This window comes from Anser anser, assembly GCF_964211835.1.
Source record: "Anser anser genome assembly, chromosome: 6".
NCBI classification, from domain to species: Eukaryota; Metazoa; Chordata; class Aves; order Anseriformes; family Anatidae; genus Anser; species Anser anser.
The window spans coordinates 1707207-1731110 of record NC_139726.1 but is presented as its reverse complement, the minus strand read 5'-3'; the positions used below and the strand labels follow the sequence as shown (position 1 = coordinate 1731110).

Sequence of the window (23904 nt, the reverse complement as noted above, 5' to 3'; positions counted from 1 at the left end):
AATGTTGTGAGAGCCAAAGCAAGTATAACAAGAGCGCTTTTGAAATAAGGAAATTTGGCTCTGGGAGATCTGACAGGACAGCAGTGTTCAGCTGGCCAAGGCCGGCACCGGCCCTAGGAGGAACCAGAGTTCACCACAGAAACTGGAAGGAGTCCTCTGCCATGCAGAGAGTCAAAACCAACTGCGCGAGCAGGGTTGTTTGGGTAAGAAATGGGTGCACGTTGAGTGGCAGGGATGAGACACCCCAGGAGCTTGTGGCCCTGTGGTTCCTGATGGCTCCTAAGCTAGCTCAGGTTGGGAGAATGGGCATTCCATCCCCAAACCTGCTGTCAAAGGCCACCGTGCAACAGACACTTGCCCACTGGTTTATTCTTGGGCCTTGAAACAGGGAACTGGCCAGTTTCCAGTAGCAAACTGGAAATCCAGAGGGCGGCCTTCAGTTCTGTCTTCCCACAAAGCAGCCCAGAGACGTGGAGTCGCCTGGAGGCTTGTGTTCATTCTAGAAACCTAGGAGCTATCTCAGTAAATGCTGGGAATGTGGTATTACTTCTGTCACAGTGCCTCCAGCAGGACTGGCTTATGCCTTAGAGGGACACATCAAGGACGAGGCGAACCCTCTCAGAGCAGCTCAGGGAGCGACACGGAGGTGGTCACCCGAGAGCTGAAAGAGTTGGGGATGTGCAGAGTGGGATTTGGCTGTGCCTTACGTTCCCATAAAAAAAAAACCTTTGTGGGGTTCCTGGCCCACTTCCTGCCCTTCTGCAGGCAGCTTGCTCTGCTGCTCCTAGGGCTCACGGCCCCCTTCGCTCGAGGGCCTTTGTCTTGTCTGCGCTGTGCTTGGACGTGGTGGCGTGCCAGCTCGTATGGTCTGGTCCCTTGCTCAGTTACCAAACCACAGATTTTAAAACACGCTTTCTGCAAATAACAAAGCACCTTTTGTTAAGTCCCCTCTTCCAACTTAAGGGTTCCAGTTGCAAAATTAATCTCACTTTTAAAGGCAGTTTTGGAACACGGCATTGTTTTCTTAAGCACTTGTGTGCTTGTGTGATGTCTCGCAGTGCGAGCTGGCATGGGAAGCCAAGCAGCGTGCAATAAAGGTAGGCTCCACAGACATGACTTAATTTCTGGAATCCATGTTTCCCTTTATCACAACAGACAAACACCCTGTAAGCCTGAATTCAACGCTGATGGGGAAAAAAAAAAGCTGCAGAACAGCAAATCACAGTTTCCCTTGGCAGCAGCCGTAACAAAGTGCGGTCACTAGCACTGTGTGCCCCGCCGTGCTGACCCGTGATGGTTCCTCTTGCAGGTGGCCTGCATGCAGTTCATCAACATCGTTGTCCACTCGGTGGAGGACATGAACTTCCGAGTCCACCTGCAGTATGAATTTACAAAACTGGGCCTGGACGAGTACTTGGACGTGAGTATGGCCAGGTTCCTACACGTGGCTGGCGCTCGCCAGATGGGTGAGCTCATTTGCAGCGTGAGGCTGTTGGCGTGTGTGGGCCTTGCCTGGAGAGCCGGGCTGCTCCTGCCTCTGCCCTGAGGGCAGCGGGGACACGAGCGAGGCCGGGGAGGCAGCAGGTAGGCAGTACGAGGAGGCCAAGCCTCCTGCTGCCCCAAACGTGCTGCCTCCGACAGCTTTCAGGAGGGCAGCACAGGGCGGCCCCACAGCCTCTGCTGAAACCGCCGTGCTTCGGTGCCTGACAGGGCTGCGGCCTGGAGCCACCCTGCCGCCAGGGGAGAAAAACCCACTGCTGCGAGCTGGAATTACAGACCGGGAGCTAAATTGGTAGCTTCGTCTGATAACAAGGGGAGGATGAACCACAGCCGCTCTCTGTGGCAGTGGCGTGGCACTGCATGGTGCAGGCCGTGCGCTGACCTTCGGCCTCGGGCCGCGAGCACCGTGCCTGGAGGTGCTCGCTGCGTGGAGATGGTACGGACGGGCACTGCCTCATGCTGCAGGGCCCCGTCCGTCTCCCATTTGAAAAAATCCCTGCTCAGTGGTACCCTCTGTAGTAATTGAAGATAAGACAGTGCTCATTTTTATTTGAAAGTTCTGGATGTTTGGTCTTCAAAAATGACTGCTTACCATTTTTCACCCCAGCTAATGTTAAAATACAGAGTGTTGTTAAAATGTTAAAATTAAAATTCCTGAATGTTGGAAGTGGCCGAGCTCCCACTGTTCTCCCTCCCCCTTTTCACTGTGTGCAATTATGTTTCTTCAAATTGCTGCCTGTGCTGAGTGACAGCTTTTTATTTTTGGATTTACAGAAATTGAAACACACAGAGAGCGACAAACTGCAGGTGCAAATTCAAGCTTACCTGGATAACGTTTTTGACGTGGGAGCATTACTGGAGGATGCTGAAACCAAGAATGCTGCCCTGGAAAGAGTTGAAGAACTGGAAGAAAATATTTCCCATGTTAGTACAAAACTGAAGTCACTTTTACCTTTGGAGTGGTGCAGAGCCTGCTCTGCACAGGGACTTTGGTATTTCCCTTTCTTTCAAGAGGTGGACATAAAAGCATAGTGGGGGCTAGAACCTTTGGGGTGAGGAGTATTACTTTAAAGGGAGCCTGGGGACTGCTGTGTTTTCGTTATGGGGGATGAAAAGATGTGTGGCAAATGAAGGAATTCTGGAAATCTCAGGCAGGTAAACTTCCTGGGTGCTTCCATGGTGTATTTTGAACCTCACATGCTGCGTATTTTAGTTAACTGGGTTCACCACTTGCTTCAAAGATTTGTTCGTAAGATGTTTATTGACCTGATGAGAAAATGTCTTATTTACTATCTCACACAGCCCCCAGCTTGTTATAAAGGAATAGGATTGACTTTTTAGTGTGCAGCTCAACGTGCAGTTTGTGTGTATGTTAAGGGCCAGTTTGGTCCTTGCTGTGCAGCACCTGCCTGTCTGAGAGCTTACATGGCCCCCGCTGCATTCCTCAAGTACCTCGATACCATCAGCCCATTTATCCCCCAAAAGCCGTGGTGGGCCGAGGGGGGAATTATCTCCACAGAGAGGCGCTGAGAAGAGAGCAGTCATTATTCCTGCTGGTAGGACCTCGCCTCATTTGCCTGTGGAGGTCCTGGCGCCACAGCTTTGCAGCTTCGGAGGTTTTAGCTTCTGTTTGGTTGTGGTTCTGGGTGGAGGCACTGGGCACACAGAGCCACTGCAAGGCGTTGTTATGAGCTGGGGAAGCTAACTTACGTAGAAATGGCAAATTCCATAGCAAATTCTCAGTACCAGTAAATAGAGTAGATAAGGATCTCCAACTCCAAAAGCACAGTGAAAGCTCTGTGTGGCTTCCAGCCCTCGCGGCAAGGATGTGTGAAGTGGGAGCATGCAGGTGGAGTGTGGCCACTGCCGCGGGGCTCCTGCTGAATCCGTGGGGCAGGGCCGTGTCCCGTGCTGGAGGAGGGGGCGTGCGGAGCAGATAGCTGCTGTGATGCCTTCAAACCTGTTGCTGGGCTCAGGAGGCAAGGGCTTAGTACATGGGCTGAAAAATAGCAGTGTGCAGATATCTGGTGTTTGCTCATCGCTTTTCTGTCCCATCTCTTCTTGGTGTCAGTCACTTTAGTCCAGAAAACGTGGCTTGGCTGTTTTAAAATTAAATAAAAGTGTTTTCCATACTTCAAGAAAGGGTCATTCTATTACCAGTCCTATGTGGCCATCACTTAGAATAAATATATTAAAAAAACCCTTCCAGTGTAGTATCTGCCACTCTGAGGTGCTCTTCTGCTAGAGAAAAATGATGTGGTAGAAATGGCACGGGTTGCTTCGCAGATCTTTCAGCTGTTTAGAAACATAATGGTTTACTTTGGTGGCAAAATATTAAGGGCTGACTTCTGATCTCCTGTTACACAAACTAGACTAATCCCAGGAGTATGGACATAATTTTCTGTTATTTGTTGACAGAAATATTAATACTAGAATTGCAGGTTTTAATCTCAGAAATACAGAGACCAGTACCACCTTCACCGACCTTGCCTGAATCGGAGTGGTTAGTAGTAATGGAAAAAGCCAACACGAACATCATGGCTTTCAGACCCCCTGATAAAAAATAAAAATAGATCAAAAGACCATGGGAAAGAACGAACTCTCAATAATTGCTAATTAAATTAACTCAGTCGTGAGAGAAGATATTTACAGGTCCCACCACTTCAGCTTCTATTGACTTTACATCAGTGCCATTGTAGGATTGTGGTTTTTTTGGGTTTCAAATCAAACTTGGTGTGTATACAAAATAATTGCATTTTAAGTTCTTTATTGTAGAGTAGACTCTCTAACTGGACAGGCTCGTGACTGTATTCCAGCCAGGCTGCCTGTTAGTCAGAGCTGAAGGGTAACGTTCACCATCATCAGCCCTTCAGTAGGGCGCTTGGTGCCACCTGATTCCTCCACGCAGGACCCCGTGCTCTTTCCAACAAGTGTTGCTGACATTTTGTTTGAGAAAACTGCTATTACTTACATAATTTATTTCTCTATTGTACAATAGTTATCTGAAAAACTCCAAGATACGGAGAATGAAGCTATGGCAAAGATTGTGGAACTGGAAAAACAGCTTATGCAAAGAAACAAAGAACTGGATGTGATTCGGGTAAGTGCAGTAGGAAAACTCTGGCTGATGCCACATTTCAGCGGAGGGATCTGCTGTGCGTTTCATGTCTGGGAGGTAATGACTGTTTTAATGGGTTGAGCAATTTCCATTAGCTTTCTAATTTTGAACCTAGAACAGATTTCAAGTAGATTTATTTGTCTGTGCTCGCAGAGATGGACATTTAACTCTTTGAGTGTGCCAGCAAATCAGTGAACTAGGCAAGTACATCCTATTGCTCAGGTCTGTAGCGTTGCTGGTTGAGTTTTGCACACGTGGTTGGCTGTGGAGAGGAGTTTGAGGTGGAACTGGAGTCTTTCAGACTCAGGTAGCACAGCATCAAGCACAGCCTGCTTTCTGTGCACAACCCAGACTTTTTTTCTTGGCGTACTATTTTAGTAACAAAAATTGTTAATGTAATACTAACTTCAGCCTAAATGTGTCCCAAAGCATGGCAGCTTCTAGGGTTCCTTCTGAGTGTCTGCCTTGGGTGCTTGCAGGTACAACCTCCCCTCCAGATCAGGAGCTCTGTTCATACTTCCCCTTATGGGTCAACATCTGCTCATAGGCAGAGCAACCAGCAAGGCAGCAGATACTCCGAGTTAAAATCAAAATCAAGGTAGAGTACATCTGCTGTGCATAGGTCTCAGTACTGCACACAGCCTTACCTCTAGTGTGGAAAAAACAAAAAGGAGGCCTTCCTCCCCAGTGAAGATGTATGGTTTGTGTCAAAATGCTTCGTTAGATAATGCCTGGTGCAGCCCACAGTCTGGTGTCAGGCTGCCTGCTGTTGCTGGTGTAGGTATTCTGTTTTGTGAATAAAACTGCAAATGACTTGTTTGTGTGGCATTCACAGGAAATCTACAAAGATGCAAATACCCAGGTTCACACCTTGAGAAAAATGGTGAAAGAAAAAGAGGAAGCCATCCAGCGACAGTCAACGCTGGAGAAAAAGATCCATGAACTGGAGAAGCAGGGGACCATTAAGATCCAGAAGAAAGGTGATGGTGACATCTCTATTCTTCCTGTGGCTCTGGCCTCTGGGATGGTGCCGGCAGGCTCAGAGGCTGTGGCCGGCGCGTGTGTCACACCGGTTGCTGGAGCAGCAACTTCTGTCCCCTTGCCACCACCTCCACCACCACTACCAGCCTTAGCAGCAGCATCTGAGGCAGGTAAGAAGCGTCACGTCCCCGAAACACGGGCTGGCCGGGAGCTTGAGAGCTGGGGGTTTGTTGTGCCGGGGTCAGGCACGGTGGCCTTACACCAAAAAACCACCTTCAGTTGTTGTAACGAGCTTGCAGGTCAGGTTTGTTTGATCCATTTCTGAGCTTTTCAGTTGGCAGGAAAAAAAACGCTGGCTTCTTTCATTAGGGTGGTTTCGTCCCGTGCTCATATACTGAGGTAGTGTGGTGAAGGGTCCAGCAAATACCTGGCTAGTATAGAGGTGGAGAGGAGAGCTGGGGGGGGACAAGGAGGGTGGTGGGCCCTGTTGTGAGTTGTTCTGCGGCGGCTTGTGACATTCTGATTTCTGTTCCTGGCAGTACCTCTCCTCTTCTCTCCTTCTTTCCGTAGTGCAAAACGGCCCTGTGACGGTGCCAATGCCGCCTCCACCCCCGCCTCCACCGCCGCCGCCGCCACCACCACCTCCTCTCCCAGGTCCAGCTTTGGACACCGCTCCTGCGGCTCCGCTGCCCCCGCCGCCCCCGCCGTCAGCTCCCCCCCTGCCCGGGACAGCCTCTCCCACCGTGGTTTTCAACTCAGGGCTTGCAGGTAAAACACCCCCGCGTTTCCCCAGCGTGCTGAGGGTTTGCCTGCAAAGTAAGCAAAGGCAAGGCCGGGGCATGTGGACTAGAGGGGACAGGATACCGAGGTGGGACTTTTTTTCTCTTAGTCGCCTAACCAATACTCTTTATCTCTATCTGGTATTATACTTAGAGGGATTTATAAAAGGAAAGATCATTTATCAATCAAACAGATTTGGTTTGGTCTGTGAGAGATGACTTCTTCAGTGAAACTAAAGCTGTTGCCAGAAATATTTTTCTAACATCATCATTTTTGGCTTGAAGTGAACAAAATATGGTTTTGAAAGAAATGCAAAGCTTCATGGTTTTGATTTCTGCTCAGAACATGATGAAGAAATATCTGTGAAAAAAAATGGCAAACTTTTTGTAATATTTTGGAAGGAAGAAAAATTTCCTGACCCATCTTCAATCATGTTTTTATGCGCTCTCTATCATATGCCAAGCATCTCACAGAGCAAGTGAATGTTAATTGGTATCACACCCCTTCCCCTGCAGGAAATCTCAAGAGTACATTATGATTCCAGAGACTGAGAAGGTCTGATTAATAGCTTTTTTTTATTATTAAACTAATTAAGTATTCCAGATTCCAGCCTTTAATTTTTTTTTTTCTGAAAGCGAAAAGCATCGTGGAATTGGAGGGTCCCAGGGTGTATTAAAAAAAAAAAGAACAAAAGACGATGCTTGGTTGAGGTTACGGGTTAATCTGTCCCCAGTGGGTTTCCCAGAGCAGCTCAGTGGTCCTGCAGCGTGCAGCGCTGCTTGGCACCGTGGCTGGGGGAGCAGAGCAGAAAACTTGCAAGCAGGTGCTCCCTTCAGCCTCTGCTGGGCCAGCCTGTTCTCCAGAGGTCTTTCCACGTGGAGAAGACCCCTGCCTTAGCCTGGTGTCCTCGTGGTGTGCGGGGACGGAGCAGCGGAGCGAGCCGTGCTGCAGTGCTCGGTGCTCCTCGAGTGCGGAGGCTGCTCAGCACAGTCCCTTCAGGGTTGGAGGGGAAGCAGTGAAGCGATAAACCTTGCTGTTCTGACCATCACTAACACTTTTTTCTCTGTTCTTTCTGCTTCCTGATTAGACGGGCCAATCAAGCTCTTCTGTAGGTTGCTCTCTGCTAAGTATTTAACTCTCTTCTCCCCTGTCCCCCTCTGTGCCGTGACCTGTGTGTGCCGCGGACGCGTGTGCCCGTCCGGGAGGTGGAGGGAGGGGTGCAGGCTGCCGCAGAGGGGTGCTGGGTGGAGCAGGAGCAGGCGTTAGCTTCAGGGTGCTGCCAACCAGCAGGATTTGGCCACTCTGAGGCCCTGATTCAGCAAAGCACTTCAGCAAGTAATTAAGATGTGTGGTTTCTTTTGAGCTGTCCGCCAGCCACACTCTTTGCACCATTCACATCAAGAATTGTCTTTTTTCCCCCAAAGGCTGAAGCACTGAGACTGGGCAGCCTCCACCAGTTGCAGATGCCTTCCTCGGGGTCTGTACCCAGCCGTGACCACGTCCCCAGTGTGCTGCCCTCAGTGGTGCAGCTCCCAGGGGCGTTACCTTGCCAGCTGCTGCTGGTAAGGGAGGAGGAAGGGAATTTTTAAGGGATTTTGATTAGCTGAGGTGGGAGCTGGCTCACGAGGCAGTTCGTTTCCCTTCCTGTCCTGAAATAACCCAGCAGCAGTTACTAATCTATTCTAATGTATGCATCAGATGAAAATGTTTTTTTCATAGATGTTTCAGCTTGGAAAAAAAGTCTTTTTTTATTTTAGGAATTATTTAGAAGTAAACACATTAATTGTACAAAGAGTAAAACCATTTGGCTTAGATGAGCAGAAGTTTATCATGCGTGTTCATGTCTTCCAGTTGGGTGAATGTATTTCTCAAAATACAGACTTGCAAGTTGAATATTGTGTATGTTCCCTGTTACTCACTGATGGCTCTTTGTTTCGAGCGAATTGTCTTGCCAGTAATTTATTCTCTGCAGTGTCCCTGCAATATGAGCATGAGCCCAAAAGGTACACAGATGCACAACTCAATTCTTTTAAAAGTGGGAGGACAAAGTGAGAGAAATGTTTTCATCGTTCATCTGGCCCCGGTGCACAACGGGAGAGTGTCTCCTGAAGCAGGTGGTCTCTGTCCTGCCCAAAACATACACACAGACTTGCTAGGCAAAAGTAAAATAATTATTTGCTCAAGTGCTATGCAAGCTGGGAAAATCCATCTTCTGAAATCACAGGGAAAAAAAAATAGCATCTGTACACAGCATCAAAAAATGAGAGAGCTTCCTCCCACTACAGATGCAGGGTAGGAAGGAGCCAAGACTTCTTCCTTGCAGCAAATACTGGATTGAACTAAATCAGACGTGAACCGTTGGCACCTTGGGGAAACACGAATCTGCTGCGCAGTGCTGTGGTTCTGAGCATCCTCAGCTGGGGAGGTGGGGGGCATGGGGGCAGCGGGGCTGCTCTCACCTGCCTGCCTCTGTGCGAGCGCCCAGGCTTGCAGAGAAATGGCTCTTTTTTCCAGCACTGGAGATGAGGGACCAGGGCTTCTGTTTCCTGCTTGCAGTTTGGATAGAAATGGCTCATTTTCTAAATAATTTTGGAGCAACACGTTGATTGATTACTTTAATGAACATCCCGATTTTGTGGCAACTAACAACACTGTATGTACCTCAACTTACAAAGAAATGAGCACCGAATTACCAAAATTACTAATGTACCCTGCACTTCTGGAGGAATAGCAACAGAGTTGTGTTGTTTTCCTTGCCCCAACATTACTTTTTGTACTCTGTTCACTGATTAATGGCAGTAGTTAACCTTCATTTTCTGTAGCTTCCCTGTGTAAGTTACTAAAGCACACAAACTCTGCACAACCCGAGAAGACCAGACCCACTATTTCAGCTGTGTGGAAGCTCACGTGTGCTGCTGCCCACCCCTTGGGCTTTAAAAGACAAACCTGGCCCGTCTGAAGCCGCGCTGCCCCATTGCAGCAGGGTACCAAAACCTGGGGAGGGGGGCTTCTCTGCTTCTCGTCCCCTGTCTTGGGCTGAACTTTGCGACCCATCGGCTGCCAGCAGCACACCCTCCCTCCACATCGCTTAGGGAGAGGTGTCCTCAGCTGCAGCTGGTGGTTCAGTCCCGTCCTGCAAACGCTGGGCCTGAACCAGCCGAAGGGCTGGGTAAAAGCCTCTCTGCACTGCTTGCCCGTCGAGGCAGCAGGATCTTTTCAGGTTTTTCAGGGTGATAGTTTAGCTCTGGCCAGTTCTTTCTCCAGTGCTGAAATACCGACTCTAAAGACCACAGTCTGGGCGCATGGGGTGTTATTCAGCTGTCGGGGAATTTATCATTTCCTTTCCTCTGGTGTCTCTAGCTGTGAAAATCAAGAAGCCGATCAAGACCAAGTTCCGCATGCCAGTGTTCAACTGGGTCGCCCTCAAACCCAACCAGATCAATGGGACAGTCTTCAATGAAATAGATGACGAAAGGATCCTGGAGGTACGAGTGCTGTCTGCTGTCTTCTGCTTCCCACTTCTGTCCATAACCTGAGTCAATGCTGGCTTTTGCGGAGAGAGATTTTGGAAACAGGTCATCCAGTGGCCTGTGGTACCCAGTAAGGAGTCCTTGTAGCTGCTGGTATTGATTATAAAAAGTGCACAATTATTATGTGCATTTGTTTAAAGCAGATCAACCAAGAGGAAGATTCGGTTTTCCCAGCCTAAAATTGCTGGTCCAGCCTGGTGGGTTTGGGCACGTGTGGGCTGCACGCCAGGGAAAGAAGCCTAAAGCAGCACGGAGCAGGGCTGAGTACTCAGGTGGTGCGTGGTCCCTGTGCCCTGAAGATGCACGTGGCTGCATGGACTATTTGGGGTGGAGGCCAAATTTCCTGGTTACTAACTCGGGAGCACATGTTTACTACACCCTGCAGCCACAGCCTGAAGTACTCTGCTGCAGCCACAGGGTTTTACTGCAGCTCTGGTCCACCGTTAGGCAGTGCGGGCTGTGATACTTGCTGCGGGAGGGATAAATCATGTTCTTTCCTTTTTAGGATTTAAATGTGGATGAATTTGAAGAAATATTCAAAACAAAAGCCCAAGGTCCAGCCATTGATCTTACTTCAAGCAAGCAAAAAATAACTCAGAAAGGGTCGAACAAAGTCACGTTACTGGATGCAAACAGGGCCAAAAACCTTGCCATTACTTTAAGGAAAGCTGGAAAGACGGCAGATGAAATATGCAAAGCTATTCATGTGTAAGTAAAACACTTGTCAGCAAAGAAGTCATAGTCAAGATTTACTGTGGTTTTTGGTAAGTGGAATGGTTTTGAATTGGCAGTTGATGTAAATGTTTTTGCATCTGGAAAAAATCCAAGAGAAGGATGGAACCATTCTGAATTCCCACAAATCAGATTCCCTTGTACTGAAGTATGTTAACTTGCAGTTTTATGTTGCTGTGTCACTGTATAGGCTTAACAAATTAACACGTCTTTTATTAAAGAACCTAATTCATGTGAATCCACAGCGTGCCATTGCACACTGAATCTCTCGTCCTGTTTACACGATCCTTTCTGTTACGATGAACGCTCAAAGCCGAGGGTGTCAGGGGGAGGCAGCTATCGCAGTGCGCTCCGTAACGCACAAGTTCAGTCCAAGTGCACTGGAAGCCTTGTGCATACAATGAGCTTTACGTAATCGCCCCACGCAGTGCCAAACCCCGATGTGATACAGGTGTATCCGACAGGCGGGGCAGGTCCCCCAGGGAATTCTGCTGCGCCCTGTCCCCTGGTGGTACAGAGCCTTGGCTGCCAGCTCCAGCAGCAGGGCCGGAGCACAGGTGGGGCTGCTCCTTTGGGCTGGTGCTGGAGTCGTCCAGAACCTGGTGGTGTTCGTGGCCAAACATCTGCTATTTCTCTAAGAGTGAGATCTTCAAAATTTGGAAGTACAAGCATTACACTGGGCCCGGGGAGGAGAGTCACCCAAACCTGCTGTGGATTGAGGCAGCTCCAGGGTTTACGGGGCTCTGGCCCAGCAAAATAGCTATTTGTTCCTCCCAGCATATCTTGGATAAAAATGAGATGTGGCCATGCTCAGGCGAGGGCACTGGGCACTTTGTTCAAAACAGAGACAAGATGCCAAACAGCAGTGTTCCCATCAGCACTCGTGTCTGTGTCGTCTCCTCAGTGCTACCTTGTTCACACCTTCACGTGCAGGCAGCTTCATGTGCAGCACTGTGTCCCTCACCCCAGCCAGGGCAACACGAGCAGGAGTAGCATCACAGCATCTTCGTAGTTTCTCACTACTTTACTGACCCAGGCTGACGTGTAGCTGAGCAGTGTAGGAGGCAGAGGTTGTGCCATTGGCAGCTTTCTCACTTCGTTTACTTTTCCGTCATTTCAGGTAGACCCTTGTTGTGACACTGCTGCTTCTGTCTTTTTGTTGTCACCCAGGTTTGACCTGAAAACGCTACCAGTGGATTTCGTGGAATGCCTCATGCGGTTCCTGCCCACCGAGAACGAAGTGAAAGTGCTGCGGCTCTACGAGCGGGAAAGGAAACCCATCGAGAACCTGTCCGACGAAGACCGGTTCATGATGCAGTTCAGCAAGATCGAGAGGCTGATGCAGAAAATGACCATCATGGCCTTTATAGGCAACTTCGCAGAAAGCATCCAGATGCTGACCCCGGTGAGTAGGAGACAACCCCCGGAGATGCCTCTGTGATGCGTTAGCTGTGCAGAACCAGGGCTGCCCGAGGCGTCAGCCCCCGCAGGAGAGCTGCTCTCTGTGGCACGAGTCAAGCTTGTGGGGAGCATTGCAGCTACATGCTGGCGTGGGGCAGCCAGTGAAGGTTAGAGAGAGTTAAAGGTTAATTTTTCTGAGAGATGGTTCGAGTGTCGTGGAGTGATTATGAGTTCTCACAGAGCCAGAATGAGAAATGATTACATGAATGTAAAAAGTGTTTTTCTAGGTATGTTTTCATTTATCAGGGACTCAGAGATCTCAGGCACTCTTTGTATGGCAGCTTGTATGCTGGGCTGCTCCATATCATCCTTCTTTTTCCCTACAGAAGTTTAAAACCAGTTTAAATAAAAATCTAGTTGTTTGTGTCATCAGAAAAAGTTACTATCAGTGCTGGTCTGGGAGCTCTTTGATGTGTGTCCCATCCAGTCTGATGCATCTTTCACAGTAATAAGGACTGAAATGTAAAGACAGTTTTACTCAGCCACATCTGAATGTGCTAAATCTGCAGTGCAAATGAATTATTTGAAATCCTCACATGCCAGGGCAGGGTAACATTCATGCTAGAGCCCACTGTATGGATCAAAACAAGTTGTTTTTTTTTTTTCTTTCCAAAATGCGTGTTGAATTTAATTTTACTTTGGGGTTTGATGTGCTTTATTAACCAGCCCTCTTCCTGTGTTTACCTGCAGCAACTTCACGCAATAATAGCTGCGTCTGTCTCGATAAAGTCATCCCAAAAGCTTAAGAAAATACTGGAGGTAGGTCTGATTTTGGTTATGTTCAATAGCCCAACCACTCGCCCCTTATGTGTGCTGGAAGCATGCATGGATGCCTACACACAAACTCTCCTTTCAGAGGTTGCACAGACACTGCGCATTTGTCCTGAAAATTCATGTTCTGCTCTGTTTCTTTCTGGCAGATAATCTTGGCTCTCGGTAACTACATGAACAGCAGTAAACGAGGAGCTGTGTATGGATTTAAACTACAGAGTTTAGACCTGGTGAGTAAACCGGAGGTGACGAGGCCGGTACCTCGCGGGGTCACAGGCTGCGATGCATTTCTTGTAAGCTGAGAGTGGCTGCTGGCTGCCTGGGGGCTCGGCCGGGGCTTTCCAGCCGGTAAAGGCAGCGGTTCGGGAAGGCACTTCCCACCACACTGTATGAGTTTACTTGGCTTATCATCATTTTGGAGGCCCCTCAGGAGAAGGCCACAAATCCTCAGAGGCTTTGCGGTCTACAGTTTGAAACCCACCCGGTAAACACTTACGTGAGCTTTTATAGCTGTCCCTATCGGTTGGAGAAACACCAGGAAAAAGCAAACACCACTTCAGTCACTTTGTTTGGTGTCCGCTGCACCTTAACCCAGCAATCTTTTTGCCTTTTCTCCCCAGCTCTTAGAAACAAAGTCAACAGACCGAAAGCAAACCCTGTTGCACTATATTTCTAATGTTGTCAAGGAGAAGTACCAGCACGTATCCCTCTTTTACAACGAGCTTCATTACGTGGAGAAGGCTGCTGCAGGTACTGTAACCACTGGGACCATCCTAAAAATAAAGACAGGTGGTTTAAGTGTGTGTACCAGTTGGTCTTGTAGTAAAGCCAACTTAGGAAAAGATGCTGAATTTTCCGTGTCAGCGGGTTGGCTGAGCTAGTGCGGGCACAGGGATCGGTGCTGTCGCTGTCCTGTCGCAGCAGTGACCTCCTGTGCCTGGTGAGTGGTGGTGGCAGTGCTGGTGCAGCAGGCACACGTGGCTGTGCGAGGGACTTCAGGGTGAGCCACACGCAGGCTGTGTGACACACCGCTGTGGTTTGGGGGCACTTCTCGGTGAGGAACTGTTCACGCTGTGGGTTTGGGTACTTGCGCAGCAGGAGTCATTCAGCAATTTCATTTTGTTTCCTAGTGTCTCTTGAAAATGTCCTCTTGGACGTGAAAGAGCTCCAGAGGGGCCTGGATCTGACAAAGCGTGAGTACACCATGCACGACCACAACACAATGCTGAAGGAGTTCATTCAGAACAATGAAGGAAAGCTGAAGAAACTGCAGGATGATGCCAAAATAGCCCAGGTAATTCTTAATTCTTCAAGATTGGCAAGGGGATGATTTGATGCAAGGGGATTTGGATGATGCAAGAAGCAGAACACCGTCTGTACACACACAAGTGCTTTCTGCTGAAGCCGAACTAGCTTGCAGCTGGTTATGGCACTATCCAGGGTCTCCTCCGTTCTAACTTAACAGTGTAAAATGGCCATTACTTGTGGAATGGAGATTTGTTGGCCTGTCGTGGTGTATAAATAACCTCTTCCATGCTGTTATCCTCACACATACTCTATCCTCACACATACTAACCACCCATTCTTCCTCCTCCATGGTGAGACTGAGTTTAGATTATTTGCTTGTGCTAGTATTTTCCTAGCATTTTTTCTTCTGGCTGCAGATACGTCTTACCTCTGTCAGCCTGGTGATAACCCTACAGATGTTCTTCTCAGCAAACTCTGTGGTTCAAACCCTCACGCTCCCTTTTGAGGCAGGCTTTAGCCCCTGAGGGAACAGCAGCATGTCACTGCAAAGGACATGCTGTTACGTACACAGCAGGGAGGAGAAGGAGCGGCAGTTCTGTGGATTTGTTCCTGAGTTCATATGCTAGCTGTAGATGTGCTGGTGTCAGCCAAGAGTTTCACACTGAGGAAATGTAGACCCTCACACTGAGTTCTGCAGTAACGGCTGGTGAGTATATCATGAAGTATGTGCAGCACAGTAACCGTGTGCTTTTTGTAGGATGCCTTTGATGATGCTGTGAAGTACTTTGGGGAGAATCCCAAGACAACACCCCCCTCAGTCTTTTTCCCAGTGTTTGTCCGATTTGTGAAGGCCTACAAGGTGAGCAGGAGCATCCTCACCTTCTCTTCTGTCCTCAACATTTATTTGGCACCTGTGTGGCTCAGGGTTCCCAACAAAACAGCTTGTGGCTCCCTCTAGCTTTGATGCAGAGTGAGCTGTCCTAGACAGCACAGTAACACCGGCCTGAGGCAGCACAAATAGTTGTTTTGGGATTACTTTCAGGGCTGAAAGACAATACAGCTGTCTGAAACGCTGGAGGAGTCCTCAGAAACTGAATGTCTGTGAGGCTGCAGTTTGCACCTTTAACCCTGAGTATGCGTCTTTTGGGATTGGGAGGGGGAGGTTGCGTGACCTAGAGAGGTCTCTCCCAGCCCATTTTTTTCAGACTTTGTTTAGAGATAGTTAAACTGCTACACCCTAAGCTTGCCTAAGCTTGTTTTCTTGGAAAGTCCTGTGGTAGCAAATGATTGTGTTGTTTATTTGTAATATTCAGGTTCCCTGTGGCAATTTGAAGCTATAACCTGTTTTTTTTTTGTTGTTTGTTTTTTTGGGTGATAAATAGCAAGCAGAAGAAGAGAATGAGTTGAGAAAAAAGCAGGAACAGGCCTTAATGGAAAAACTTATGGAACAAGAAGCACTGATGGAGCAGCAGGACCAAAAGGTATGAAACAGATATGTCTTTCAGGCCGGAGCCATCATGTTCACGATTTTCCTGAGAATTCAATTCAGAAACCACAGCTCTGTGTAAGAACTTAAGTTGTCCAGACTTACAGTTGCCCAGAAATGTAGTCTCTAGAAGTTTTTTTCCTTATGGGGAGAAAACCAAAATGGGCTGAAGGAATCCAAGTGTATAGTTGTGCTACTTCGACATTTGCAAAATTCAAGAAAAGTGAATAGACAGAAAGTCATCTGGCCCATATTGCTGTTGGCTAATTTTTTTTTTCTTCTTTGGCCTTTTATCTGTCTGAAATGCCGTCTGTATGAATTGTGCAGAGCCTCTCATCACTTGCAGGGAGACATAATGTTCGTTCTCAGATCTTTCCCTTTTAGAGCATGGCAGCAGGAGTAAGCCCCGTGTTACCATTTTATAGGAATTTTCCTGACCTCTTTTTTCCCCGGGCTAATGCTTTGCTGTAGGAGGTTTCCCATGGCTCTACAATGGCCGCTTCGGTGATTGATGCTGCTTCACACAGCTCTTGTCATTAACAGGTATCTTTAATCCCAGCCGGGCTTTTTTCTTGGGAAAGGAAAGCCTGTTCTCATTGACTTAATGCTTTTCAGAGGTAAAAGGTTGGAGTTTCAGTTTCAAGTGAGGAGAAGGCTTGGAACTAAGTTACAAATGTAAGAAAGAAGAACAGCTTGGCAGCCAGGTTAACTTGTGGCTCTGGCCTTCCTCTCCATGGGATGTGAGCTTGCCACAGCCTCGGGTTTTCCTGGTCTTGCAAAATTGGGCAGAAAACTGGCAGTTACTCTTTGTTGGTTGCTACAAGTGGGATCACCTGGCATTTCAAATGTTCAGGAAAAGAGAAACAGGGCAACTGGAGGTCAAGCCTTACAAATCCTCTCTTCTTTGCTTTCAGTCTCCTTCACATAAAACAAAGAGGCAGCAGCAAGAGCTAATTGCGGAGCTCAGACGGCGACAAGTCAAGGATAATAGGCATGTGTATGAAGGGAAGGATGGTGCTATTGAAGACATTATAACAGGTAAACCCACTTTGTTCCACAATCGCAGAGGCCCTTTCACAAAGGACAGAAATGTGTATCTGCCTAGTAGCTATCGTAAGTGCTTTAGGTACTTGAAGTGTGATACTGGAGCACAGCTTAGGAAATTGTTTACTTGATGTGAATCAAATGTAGAAACTTATGCTAATGGTATGTAACAAACAAACCCAATAACTTGCCTTTACATGTCCACTGTCAGTGCTGCCCGAGTTTGTCACAAGCACTGGCCTTGGACATGTGCTCTGTTTCTTCGCTCTCCTCTCGCAGCATGTTGGGACCCACTCAGTCTGATATTAGAGTAGGCAGCTCAGTGCCTGACCTCAGCAGATTCTCCGGTGGCGATATGCATGCCATGCAGATCTTTCCCAGAAATCTTTTTTTACCCTTAAATGGAATGAATGATGGATGTTTAACATTATTAAGAGCCTACATTTTCATTAAAATGTACTAACAGTAATTGCAGCACATTATTGCACAGTTACAGCAAATCATTTAGTCAACCTGAATGATTTATGACCCTAAACTGCTTCTGGTTTTACTGCTTTTCAGTTTGTTAGACAAAGCCCGCACTGATCACCAACCTAGGGTCACAGGGAGAGGCACGGAACCCGTTGTCACAGCCAGAGACAGCCGGGACATTGTGTGCAAACGTTTCCTGATAGAGCTGTTTTCTAAATTGTACTTTGCTCAGGAGACAAGTAATTTTTATCCATGCATCTCCTCTGATTGTGGTGCTTGGATTTTAGCACATATTCTTCACCTGTGATGTGGAAGGAACATGATTTTAACACTTTGATAGCTGTGCAGTAATTTATTTCTGTTGCACAGAAACTCATAAAAAGGTCTTTGGGCAGGATTTCCTTGGCTACTTCTCCTGAATGTTTTCCAGGCCATTTTTTCCTGCAGGAGGGGAGAGCTGTTTTATCTCTCAGTAAGGAAAGCCAGAGAATTTTTGCCCAACGAGATGACAGGGTTGAAACGCTTTTGCTGAAGCTTTCACAACTCTTTCTAACTTTGATTAATGGCTTCCTAAGATAATAGTCTCTAGGAGGCAGACTTGCTGTAATATCTGATAGCTTACTGCTTCTACAACTCCTTCAGACTCCTTGAAACTCAAATAGTTGACGAAGTGGTTCTCCTGCTCTGTGGGAGAAACAGATTGTGTGAAAGGTGACAGTCCACATGCAAATGGCAGTCCAGTGCAGGGAGGGCCACTCAAATAACCCCAACATTTCCTATGGTCTCGTGTCCAGGATTTCTATTACAGGGGTGTCTCTGAGGGCCTCAGGCCACGTAATAAGACAGGTTAGGCACAGAATGTCAGGTAGAGCTGAGGTCACTTGAATATGGCCTGCAAGGTCTCTGTCAATGGTACGGAAATAGTCAAAAGTGTCATTTAAAACTGGCTAGTGCCTCTTCAGGTGTGCAGGAAAGCCCTGCCGGTCTGGAACAGGCCACTGTCAGAAACCACAGCCATTTCTGGAGTAATGGCTTTTACATTTAGCGATGGTCTTTCAAAACCATTGAAAACTGTGTAGTATTAGAAATACTTATTCAAAGACTTAAAACTGCCTCGTTCCCAAATCCTAGTAGTATCATGAGACAGCTGATTGGAACATGTAAAACCGTTCCTGGATGTCCTTAACCAAGCACTAACAGTGTACTAATGCGATAGATCCGTGCTCCTCACTGCTCTGTTTGTCTGTTTGGCTGTTATTCCCATGCAGTGCTGAAGACTGTGCCCTTTACAGCTCGAACCGCCAAGCGTGGCTCTCGGTTTTTCTGCGAACCTGTTCTCACTGAGGAATTCCATTACTAAACTATTCCTCTTTCACATCTGATGCTCTTAGAAAAAAAAAAGGTTGCTGTAGATTTTTGACACTTCTCCATTTGTACGGACCTCAGCCAGGATCATGTGAATGTTGAGTGTATAGTAACGTCCAGCGTCCGCCTGAAGTTGTATTGTTGTCACCCTTGTTGCATGCTCTCGTGTTTCAGTAACTTTTTATTCCATCCCATCGACTTTGTCTTTGATGCTTTTGGCCATCCTTGCGTTTCAAAGGCATCTCTAATCCTCATGACAAGTGCCATAGAACAGCAAGTGGTGGAAGTCACGGTAGATCTGGTGGAGGCTGCATACAGTTGACAAGCCTTAGGAGGCCAAATGCAGTCGTGCAGTGACGGTTCACTTGTCTTTTCTATGTCATCTCTTCTGGCCTACAGATCTTTCTCTGTATGCAAATCTACCTGTGTAATACGCATGTAATAAATCGGCTGTATGCCAGGCAGAGTTACGGTCTGCATGAACTAAAGGGGACTCTCGTGGGCTTTGCTTTCTGGCTTGGAAGGGTTGTCCGTAGTAATGTACGTCCTCTGCGAGGAGCCGCGTTCTGTTTCAGACTTTCTAACCAGCACCTGCATGTCTGCATGTGAGATACGGAATAAAACGAACAGCATCAAATCTCCTCTCATTCGGTCACATCCACGTTTAACTTTTTTCAGTTCCATGCCAACTTTATCTAAATCGAATCAGAAATATTTATTGGGCAGTAACCAGTTCCAGTACTCTTGGTGGACTCAGTGCAGTGCTGCAGTTGGCTTCGTTCCGGCAGCGGTGCACGAACGGGGGGAGACGGAGGCAGCGACGCTGGGGAAACTCAGTTATTTGCCAGAACCATGGAAATTGTGACGATGAAAGGCTTGACATGGAACTGAGTGATTTACATCTTGTGGTGTAAAGTGTAAGAAGGGTGTGTTTAACCCAGCATGTTTGTTAACACTGTTGTCTTGAATTAAGGATCGAGTGGCTTAAGAAGACAACAGTGTTTCACTTTGCGATGTGTATTTTTATGAATGCTTCTAATAAAATTGCAAACTATAATCAGCTCAACAATTATTTGCTCTTTCAAGTTAATTGCTGTGTTATCTTCCTGGAGCCAATCTTCAAAGCAGCTTGGAATTTGGTTAGCAAGAGGCAAGGGTGGCCCTCTTGTCCTTTCCTCTCCTTGTCTAACCTCCTCTCGTAGCCTCGGCCTTACCCCTCCTCTTGCTCTGTTGGCTAACGTGCCCGGATCTTTGAACGCTGAGTTGACTTGCTCTTCATTTTCCATCCCATTTTTTACTTAACCATCATTTTGTGTTTGTTTTTTTTTTCTGTTTAGCCCTAAAGAAGAATAATATCACTAAATTTCCAAATGTTCACTCGAGGGTAAGGATTTCTTCTAGCACACCGGTGGTGGAGGATACACAGAGCTGGCAAGCATCACTTTTTACTTAGCTTCCTCCTCTCTCTGTACGCCAGACAGCCTGTCAGTAGTCGTGGCTAAGCGTAGTGCTGGTGAGAGCCCAAAGGCCAGTGCAGGTCCAGGCCGTTTGTCCTCACCCCTCTGTGTCGGGGGCCCGGTAGCCCACGGGCTGCTGACCCCTGCGTTTTGGCCCTTTCCCTCCCGAGGTAGCCCGAGCCAGGCAGCCTCGTCCCCAGGTCGGTTCAGCCCCTGGTTCCCTGGACAGGCCCCCAGCCCGCAGCCGGGTGCGTGGTCCCCATCACCCCCCGGTTGGGGTGTGAGGGACGGGCCAAGAGCAGCCGGGAGCAGGGAGCAGCAGAGGCAGCCCTGGCACGGCCCCTTCTGCCGGGGGCACCGGGGGCCGCGGAGCCTGGGCGTACCGGGAGGTTTGAGGGAGGCCGTGCCCAGCCCAACACAGATTTGTTTCCCAGGCAAAAAGATAAAAGCCTGCCTAAGCAGGAGGTGCGGCGTGCCAGGCGTGCCCCTTACGTACTGCACCCTGCGGGGTGGCACCTCCGTAGCACAGGGAGCCCCGCCGGTCACCGCGTCTTCGCAGCGCTCCTAACACAGGCTTTCGTTCAAACGTCCATCTCCGGCTTTCTCTATCGTTCGACCCATCGCATGCTCAGTGTCTCCCTTCTCTTCCCTCCCGAGCTGTCACCCCCTAAGCAGCAGCCAGGGCGGGCCGGGACAGATTTTGTGCTGTGCTGAGGCGGAGGGCAGGGGCGTTGGGGTCAGCAGCCGGGCTGGTCGCGGCGGGGCAGCTCCGCAGCCGTGGGTTTGCAGGCTGGCTGCAGAGGAAAGCCCGCTTTTAAAAAACGGGTGGGTGGGGAGCGTTAAGCCAGGCTGTTCGGATAAACACGCGTACCCCTGTGCCCTGTGTTTCCTGGTCAGTGAGTTTCATCCCACGTTGCAGAACGCTTGCGGCTCACATCAGGGTTTCAGAGGCTGCAAGAAGGAATGAGGCAAACTTCCTGCAAACCGGCTTCAGCTGCTGTTGCCTTTGCTAACGAGGTTAATCAATACCAGCTGCCCGGGGGTGGGGAGAGGCTCAGGCCGACTCGACGTGGTGACTCCATTTGGGTTCAGCCGCACCTCAGAGCCCTCCCCAGCGTTACCTGCTGCTTGGGCGCGCGGCCAAACGGGCACGGCAGCCAGTGCCTGCTCTCGCTGTGCCCCTCAGGGTGACGGCCCTTCTGCTGTTCCTACCCAAGCTGCTTTGATTGGCTTCCAGCAGGACCTTTTCTTGTCTAGAGAGTGTGTGTGCGCGTGCGTGTGCCCGCAGGCGAGACGCGCGTGCTCACGACGGCCGCTTTCCTCTCCGCAGATCTTAGAAACCAGCCATACCGACGGGCCGATGCGGTGAGGAGAAGCGTCCGGCGGCGCTTCGATGATCAGAACTTGCGCTCTGCAAACGGTGCTGAAATAACCATGTGAGCTGGAGACCTGCGCGTGTAAAGTCGAGGGGGTGCTCGAGCGATACCTTGTCCATGTGAACTGTGTGTTCTGCCACTTACTTACAGCCTTGGGAACGGTAACGTTGCTTTCTAAAGGGCTCAAAGACCTAGAAAATGCATAGGAACGTCAGCGATGGGCTCTCCACTCAACTGTAGCTAACAAGTGCCTAAAACTGAAGTACCTGCTCAAATTAATCAAAGCAATAGGACTTGATTTGATTGGGTATCTTTTTACACCAATACGTTATTCAGTATTTTTAACCAAAATGTAAAATATGTGTTGTTTTTGGGTGTTTAGTTTGGTTTGATTATATAAAAGTTTAGTGATCGGTCTTCTGTTGACCTTACCTGGATCCCGACTGGTTGTAAACAGGTAGTACTTGGATGTGCTCTGCTGCGAGCTCCCTGAGCTCTTAAACGCATTCCTGCGCTGTCAGCTGAGGGATTAACCTTGGCTTCAGATGCACTTATTGGCTTTTTTTTTTTAAAAAAAAAAAGAAACAAAACATTTAAGGGCTTTTTCTGTACGTAATAGGGAAATAATGACAAGAAGATCCGTACCTTTTTCCACCATACACAGACTCCCTACCATACAGGTAGGATGTGGTAACACGTAGGTCAGTGATCACACGATTTGTAAGAAATGAACACTATTCTGCACTGTAGGAGTCTGATTTTGGTAGTGTGCAATGCAGGGCTAAGGCACGAGGGATACCTGCGGGGACAAACGCATTGCAAGTGCACAGAAGAATGGTGGATACGGCAGTTACTGTGCTCTTCAGATAGAGGCAGCTTTTGAGTAACAGTGTATTTATTAATTAGCACTAAGGTATTAACATCTCAATAGTCAGTATTAGGCTTCTGAGGACCATTACAGTTCAGTTACTAGCACAGAGAAATCATCCTGTGCCCTGCTGTGTAGGATTAACATCCCCTTACACCCGAGTTTGCATCTACGGTGTAACCCCCCCAGCATCCTTTGACAATCGAGTTCAAATTAAGTCCTAAGGTTCGTTTGTTGGGTTCATTTGTTCAGTAACACTCCAGACGGGTTCTGTATTGCATTTCCAAAGCGTAAAAAGGGACGGTAGCAACGCTGTGCACACCCCACTGCCAGTTTGCCCCAGAGTAACGAGACACAGCGCTCCGTGCCGGCAGGGTACTCGATTTTCTCAGACGTGAAGAACTGGACTGCAGATAAAGTTGTACTTTCCAAGATACATTTTGCTTACAGCTTACCTTTCCTGGTATCGTTGCATCAATATGTTAATTGTAAAATTTATTGTATAGTATTTAACCACTGAATTTCTTTTCTTTTATGTTGTGCTTATGTGAACCACTGGTGAAGGTCCCATTTTTCTTGGATAATGTGTAGTTATATGATAATCTGTTTTTAAATGTACAGATATTTTGCTACGAAATTGGTGCAGTTTTTTTTATGGTTTTTACACTTCTCTTTTATTCCCACTTTAGCCTCTGGGTAATATTGTAAATATTGTTTAAAAAAATGCATCAGCCTGTGCTATACAATCTGAATGTTATTTTAACTTATAGTTTTTGTTTTTATATTTAACTAAATGGACAGTTTGGGGCTCAGTTACCACATTGACCTCTGCTTACCTATTTACAGGAAGTTTACTTTAAAACCTGCCACCACCTTGCATTTTACAGCAACGTGTACTTGACATGCTAAAGAGAACATGCCAAATTGCCTCTTTCTTCACTGTTTGTGACAGAAGAGTATTTGACTCTGTGTAAAAAAATTTGGCAGTTAATTTAATAAATTGGTAGTCAAACGGTTTAAAACAGTAGCTTTCATATTAAGCTCAAAGATATTTTTTTTAAACTTAAGACGAAAATTCTCATTCAACTAGACTATAACGCTGGCATGTTCTCTTTAATATTTTTCTAGTAATAGACCTGCTTCTTAGCAATATTAGAAATGTTTTATAAAAGCAGTTCATGTTACTTTCCTGGTCTGTTCCTGGCATAAGATCAAATAAACTATTTACACTACTAGCCCGTCATCCCAGCTTTTTGGGGTGTGTGAGAGGTTTATAGTGCCCCTGGTCCTGGTGCTGCCGGTGGGCATGGCCGTGGCATGCTGCAGCCACCTACACCTGGCTTCAGCACAGGGCTGGGTTTTAAAAAGAAAAAAGACAGCAGGAAGCAAGACGGGTTCTTCGGGGCGGCTGGAGTCTGGGCAAGGCTGGAAGTGAAACACTGAGGCCCATTCGCCCCCACCTGCCGCCATCCTGCCCGGGCAGAGCCTCCTGCAGCGGGTGCCCACTGCAGCACCTGACTCGCACGATGCCCGCTGAATGCGCAGCGCTGCCGCCCACCAGCCCAGGGACCTCGAATATTCATCTTCGGCTTCGCTACGGCCTCGCCCAAGGCCCCAGGTCCCTGCATCACAGCCTGAGCCGGGCCTGTGCTGCCAAGTAAGTACCTGGAGCAGGAACACAGCTGCGCCCCCAGCAGCAGTTCTGCAGCAACCGCT

The 23904-nt window shown here is 48.0% G+C and overlaps 1 protein-coding gene across 8 annotated transcripts in view; it reads left to right on the top strand.

Annotated features, from left to right (window-relative positions):
* Positions 1 to 23423, top strand: part of FMNL2 (formin like 2) — a 125735-nt gene extending 102312 nt beyond the window's left edge. For 3 of the 8 annotated variants that reach the window (XM_083841095.1, XM_083841102.1, XM_083841101.1), the window contains exons 11-26: positions 1310 to 1420; positions 2275 to 2424; positions 4499 to 4600; positions 5454 to 5769; positions 6170 to 6367; positions 9740 to 9864; positions 10415 to 10617; positions 11812 to 12046; positions 12793 to 12861; positions 13023 to 13103; positions 13494 to 13623; positions 14004 to 14167; positions 14879 to 14980; positions 15504 to 15602; positions 16522 to 16645; positions 19825 to 23423. In XM_083841095.1, coding sequence (XP_083697221.1) covers positions 1310 to 1420; positions 2275 to 2424; positions 4499 to 4600; positions 5454 to 5769; positions 6170 to 6367; positions 9740 to 9864; positions 10415 to 10617; positions 11812 to 12046; positions 12793 to 12861; positions 13023 to 13103; positions 13494 to 13623; positions 14004 to 14167; positions 14879 to 14980; positions 15504 to 15602; positions 16522 to 16645; positions 19825 to 19940 — 2325 coding nt within the window. In that variant the 3' untranslated portion in view covers positions 19941 to 23423. Of the gene's footprint in view, positions 1 to 1309; positions 1421 to 2274; positions 2425 to 4498; positions 4601 to 5453; positions 5770 to 6169; positions 6368 to 9739; positions 9865 to 10414; positions 10618 to 11811; positions 12047 to 12792; positions 12862 to 13022; positions 13104 to 13493; positions 13624 to 14003; positions 14168 to 14878; positions 14981 to 15503; positions 15603 to 16521; positions 16646 to 18390; positions 19425 to 19824 lie in introns of those variants that run through there. The other 5 variants (XM_083841100.1, XM_083841097.1, XM_083841099.1 and 2 more) reach the window with 5 other exon arrangements.
* The last annotated feature ends 481 nt before the right edge of the window (positions 23424 to 23904 follow it).